The sequence below is a fragment of the Triticum urartu genome, unplaced genomic scaffold (assembly GCF_003073215.2).
Source record: "Triticum urartu cultivar G1812 unplaced genomic scaffold, Tu2.1 TuUngrouped_contig_4928, whole genome shotgun sequence".
Classification (NCBI taxonomy): Eukaryota; Viridiplantae; Streptophyta; class Magnoliopsida; order Poales; family Poaceae; genus Triticum; species Triticum urartu.
Genome location: NW_024115558.1, coordinates 1 through 4,726, shown reverse-complemented (window position 1 = coordinate 4,726; position 4,726 = coordinate 1). Strand labels below are relative to the sequence as shown.

General features: G+C 45.3%; 1 protein-coding gene across 1 annotated transcript; it reads left to right on the top strand.

Moving 5' to 3' along the window:
* Nucleotides 1–2,223: 2,223 nt before the first annotated feature.
* LOC125528513 (2'-deoxymugineic-acid 2'-dioxygenase-like) lies at nt 2,224–3,507 on the top strand. Its single transcript, XM_048692968.1, has 3 exons — nt 2,224–2,488; nt 2,605–2,926; nt 3,027–3,507. Exons 1-3 carry the CDS (start codon nt 2,268–2,270, stop codon nt 3,408–3,410), a joined length of 927 nt encoding a protein of 308 aa, XP_048548925.1. The 5' UTR covers nt 2,224–2,267; the 3' UTR covers nt 3,411–3,507.
* Nucleotides 3,508–4,726: the final 1,219 nt, after the last annotated feature.

Here is a 4,726-nt window from a genome sequence, read left to right as displayed (position 1 = left end):
AAAAAACGTTAAATAATGTAGCCCAGTAAATTGTGTGTAAATAACGTGGTAATATAGAAAGAACAAAGGTGATAACTCACATACATATGGTACAATAACTTCTGTGCAAATAGCATGAAGATATACGCATAACAGAGCTGATAACTCACGTACAAATACCGTGATAACTTTGACTAGGAATTTTTTTTCTTTGAAAACATAACTCTGACAACTTTTGTGGACATGATAATATGCAACCGCTTACTTGATAACTTATGTACAAGCACCCGCAATAACTTTAACCCGGAAAAAGGAGTTGTTGAAAAACATATCCCCAATAACTTCTACGTAGATAGCATGGTGTTCTAATGCATCACAGACCTGGTCATAGGTGGCCAACAAAGCATCCTGGTATCGACCCGGCCCGGCACACGCCTAAACGGATCTGGCCCGATACAAGCCGCAAAATTTGGCTTATAAGCAGGCCTTACCGTGTCTGCACATGGACCTCACCTTGCGGCCTAGGCACGACAGCGATGTTAGAAGGGGGTATTGTAGACCTGATAATTAACTTGAAAATAGCATGGTAATTTTTGGCCCAAACAAAAAATAGTCGAAACATATCCCCGGTCACATGATAAGTTACATAGCGCAGACATGATATGTTATGTAGTCTAGATGTGGTAACTTTTGACGTGAAAAAAAAGTTGTCAAAACATACCAACATGGGATCTAGTTTTGAAGATCCCGTCACGACGAAATTTTTACGTGAAAACAAATTTTGAATCTGAGCAACGGTTTGAGCTACAAAACATTTTGAATTCTGAATTTGAATGGAATCATTGCTGACATCAGCTATTTCGTCTCGCATACATGCATGCATACTCTAATCATCTGAGTAGAACTGCTTTCTTCCTTCATTCCTCATGCATTGTGTGTTGAAATACCGATGGCTGGGCATATGAGTAAGAATAGCAGTCGTTCGGATCTGTTGATTATAATCATACCGTTCGGTAGTTAGTCCTGTCGAATTTTTATTATTACTAGGGTTCGTTATACTCACATGATTGAAAATGAATAGATTGAAAATATATTAAAAAAACGAAAGCAAGAACACAACAAACCGTGACAGTTGTCAAGACGGAAAACAGCATTGTTTTCTTTTTTACCAGAGCGTCAAATCATATGCCGCAATGGATTCCTAATGGGCCGGCGTACGCAACTGGTTTGTTACCGCGTGTCGACGGGTCAGCCGTGAAATGAACATAGCGAAAGCTAGGGGACAAGAGCTTTTCCAACGGGATTGAAAGGTCAAGATGCGGAAAACTCTAGCGTGACTTCCTTGCCGTATCGAAGCTCTCCACAAAGCTGGAATATGTAGGTTCACGGGAACTGACGATGGGGTTTATTTTTTATATTCTTGAGAACCGATGATGGTTATTTCTGATGGAACAAAACGATTGCTTTTTTTTTGCGGGAGAACAAAAAGCTAGGAGATCGATTTTCATAGCCATGTGACTTACGTACATATGAAACCGATCGAACTCTCGGGACAATAATCGACCGTCGTCGTGTACTTTTCTCAAACGTGGTGATCGACGTGCCCAAGCTCTCCTCCGCATGCACGCGTGCGTATTAAAATGGAACTGAAACTCTCTCGCACCATCATATCATATCAGTGCCAAAAACGCGACTCCTCTGCCGATCGATTGTACCATGGGTGATCTGTGCGCAGCGCTCCCGGACGGAGGAGTCTCCCTGCCAGTTATCGACCTCTCCCGTGGCCGCGATGAGTGCGGCCGCTCCATCCTCGACGCCGGCAAGGAGATGGGCTTCTTCCAGGCCAGTATCCTAGTTTTCATCTTGTATATATGTTGGCTTTGTCAATCCATTTCTTTTCTTTTTCTTGCATAATTAATTAATTATTAAGGTAGGTTCGCACGCAGAAGATTATACTCCATAAAGGTAATTAAACAACAACAAAATAAAGCAGGTGATCAACCATAGCGTGCCTGAGGAGGCGATGCGGAACATGGAGGCGGTGTGCCGTGAGTTCTTTGCGCTGCCCGCAGCGGACAAGGCCGCCTTCTACTCGGGGGACAATAACAGGACCAACCGGTACTTCTCCGGCAGCACCTATGAGACCGGCGGCAACAAGTACTGGATGGGGCTTGCATAATTAATTAATTATTAAGGTAGGTTCGCACGCAGAAGATTATACTCCATAAAGGTAATTAAACAACAACAAAATAAAGCAGGTGATCAACCATAGCGTGCCTGAGGAGGCGATGCGGAACATGGAGGCGGTGTGCCGTGAGTTCTTTGCGCTGCCCGCAGCGGACAAGGCCGCCTTCTACTCGGGGGACAATAACAGGCCCAACCGGTACTTCTCCGGCAGCACCTATGAGACCGGCGGCAACAAGTACTGGATGGACTGTCTCCGCCTCGGTTGCAGCATCCCCGTCGGCGACAGCAAGAACAACTGGCCCCATAAGCCTCCAAACCTCAGGTAAATTATTATATCACGATCAGATTTAACCGTGCGCACTTTGGTTATGATTTATTTAAGTTCCAAGAAAGAATTTGTTTGACCTGATTCATTTGAGACGTATGTTGTGCACGCAGAGAGGTTATCGAGAAGTATACCATGCTGAGTAGAGACGTGGGGATGGAGCTGCTACGGCTACTGTGCGAGGCCATGGGGCTCCGGCCTGACTATTTTGAGGGGGACCTCGGCGGCGCCGATGTGATCGTCACCCTCAACCACTACCCAGCATGTCCAGACCCGACCACAATGATTGGTCTACCGCCACACTGCGATAGGAACCTCCTCAGTCTCCTCCTCCCCAGCGCAGTTCCTGGCCTTCAAATCTCCCACAATGGCAAATGGATGAACGTCGAGCCCCTGCCCAACGCCTTCATCGTCAACTTTGGCCTTCCGCTCGAGGTACGTACTACATACCTAATAATTAATCTTTCACTTCGTGAGAAAGTTTTGATCGATTGCTAGTTTGCTACTAGCCTACTACTGTACGTTGTCGTTGCAGGTTGTGACCAACGGCATGCTTAAGAGCATCGAGCACCGGGTGGTGACCAACGCGACACTGCCACGCATGTCGTTAGGGACATTCATCACTCCTACCAAAGACTGCCTCATCGCTCCCGCGGAGGAGTTCCTTAGCGACGAAAACCCACCGCGGTACCGTGGTGTCACATACCGCGAGTTCAATCACATCCACAGCATCGCCAAGTTTGGGTTATCCAGCGTGCGCCACACGACAAACCTGAAGAATACGTACTCAAGAAACAGTGGACACAAAGATATGAAGGCATCAGCTTTCAACTTATGTATCACGATACAGTTTCCCACTTTCATTGCACGTCTTCGAAAATTACTAAGGCATATTTTGTGTGATGATACAACGCAATAATGGTTCTCCCGATGCGTGGCAGTGTCGCGTTATACACATTAAGTATATGTTAAGATATAGCTCCTCCTATGAATTGTATTTAAACTCTTGTACCTAAAAGAGCTCTTATTATTGGTTTCTTTTGTGACAGAAAAAGTCACACTGGTAGAAAAAGGGCCTATAGTCCCGGTTCGTAAGGGCCTTTAGTCCCGGTTCCTGGACCGGAACTAAAGTGTCGGTACTAATGCCCCGACCCTTTAGTCCCGGTTCAATCCAGAACCGGGACTGATGGGCCTCCACGTAGGCAGTGCGCAGAACCCAGTCAGGAGACCCTTTGGTCCCGGTTGGTGGCATCAACCGGGACCAATAGGCATCCACGCGTCAGCATTTCTGTGGCTGGGGTTTTTGTTTTTTTTTGAAAGGTGGGGGGTTGGGGGTTTTGGGGGGTTAATTTAGGTGTTTCATATATTGTGTTAGCTAGCTATAATTAATAGAGAGAAGTGTCCTCTCTTACGTCCGTGCTTGGTCGACGCTCCGTACTATACATACGTATAGAGAGGACTAGACACGCTAGTTAGCTAGTAAGCAAACGAAGGAAACAGAAGATCGTCATGAACATATATGCATACAGAGAGAAGTGATATCGACCACCTCTCCTTCTCCGAGAGATTGGTCGAACAACAAGTTCTCGTATATCTATCCGACACTACCGGCTACATATATACAATAATTATCTCTTACAAATATAATCATACGGACTCAGGGTCAACATAGAATTCTCCGTCTTCAGGGATCACGTGGTCAAGAAAGAATGCCGCCAATCTAATTTGAAGAAGGGGGTCAATACATACATATATATATATATATGAATGAATGAAACTCAACACAAATTATGGTAATAAAATAAAATTGTGAATGTTGTTATTTACGTACTTCATATTGTTCGTCAGAGTACCCGCCCCGCTCACAGGTCGTGTGGCGGATGGACTCGCAGACTTAGTATCCACAGAAATCATTTCCTTGTTCCTGCCCCAACTCCTTTACAAGAAATAGAGGTCAATCAAACTGATAAGCAAGAATGCCAAATGGTATTGATGAAACTAGCGCTGGAATGACTAGTAGATACGCGGAACATGCTACTATAGTACTTAATATGTATGTGATGTATGTGACGACAATCTCGACATGCCCTCGTTCTTCTCATCTATTCTTTCTTCTCCTCTTTTTATTCTTCTTCTTCCTCTTCTTCCACTTCTTCCTCTCCTCTTCTTCTCCCTCTTCCCCGCCTCTCTCATGAATGTTCGCCATCCCCCCCCTCCACCCCTCCACGACCCCCG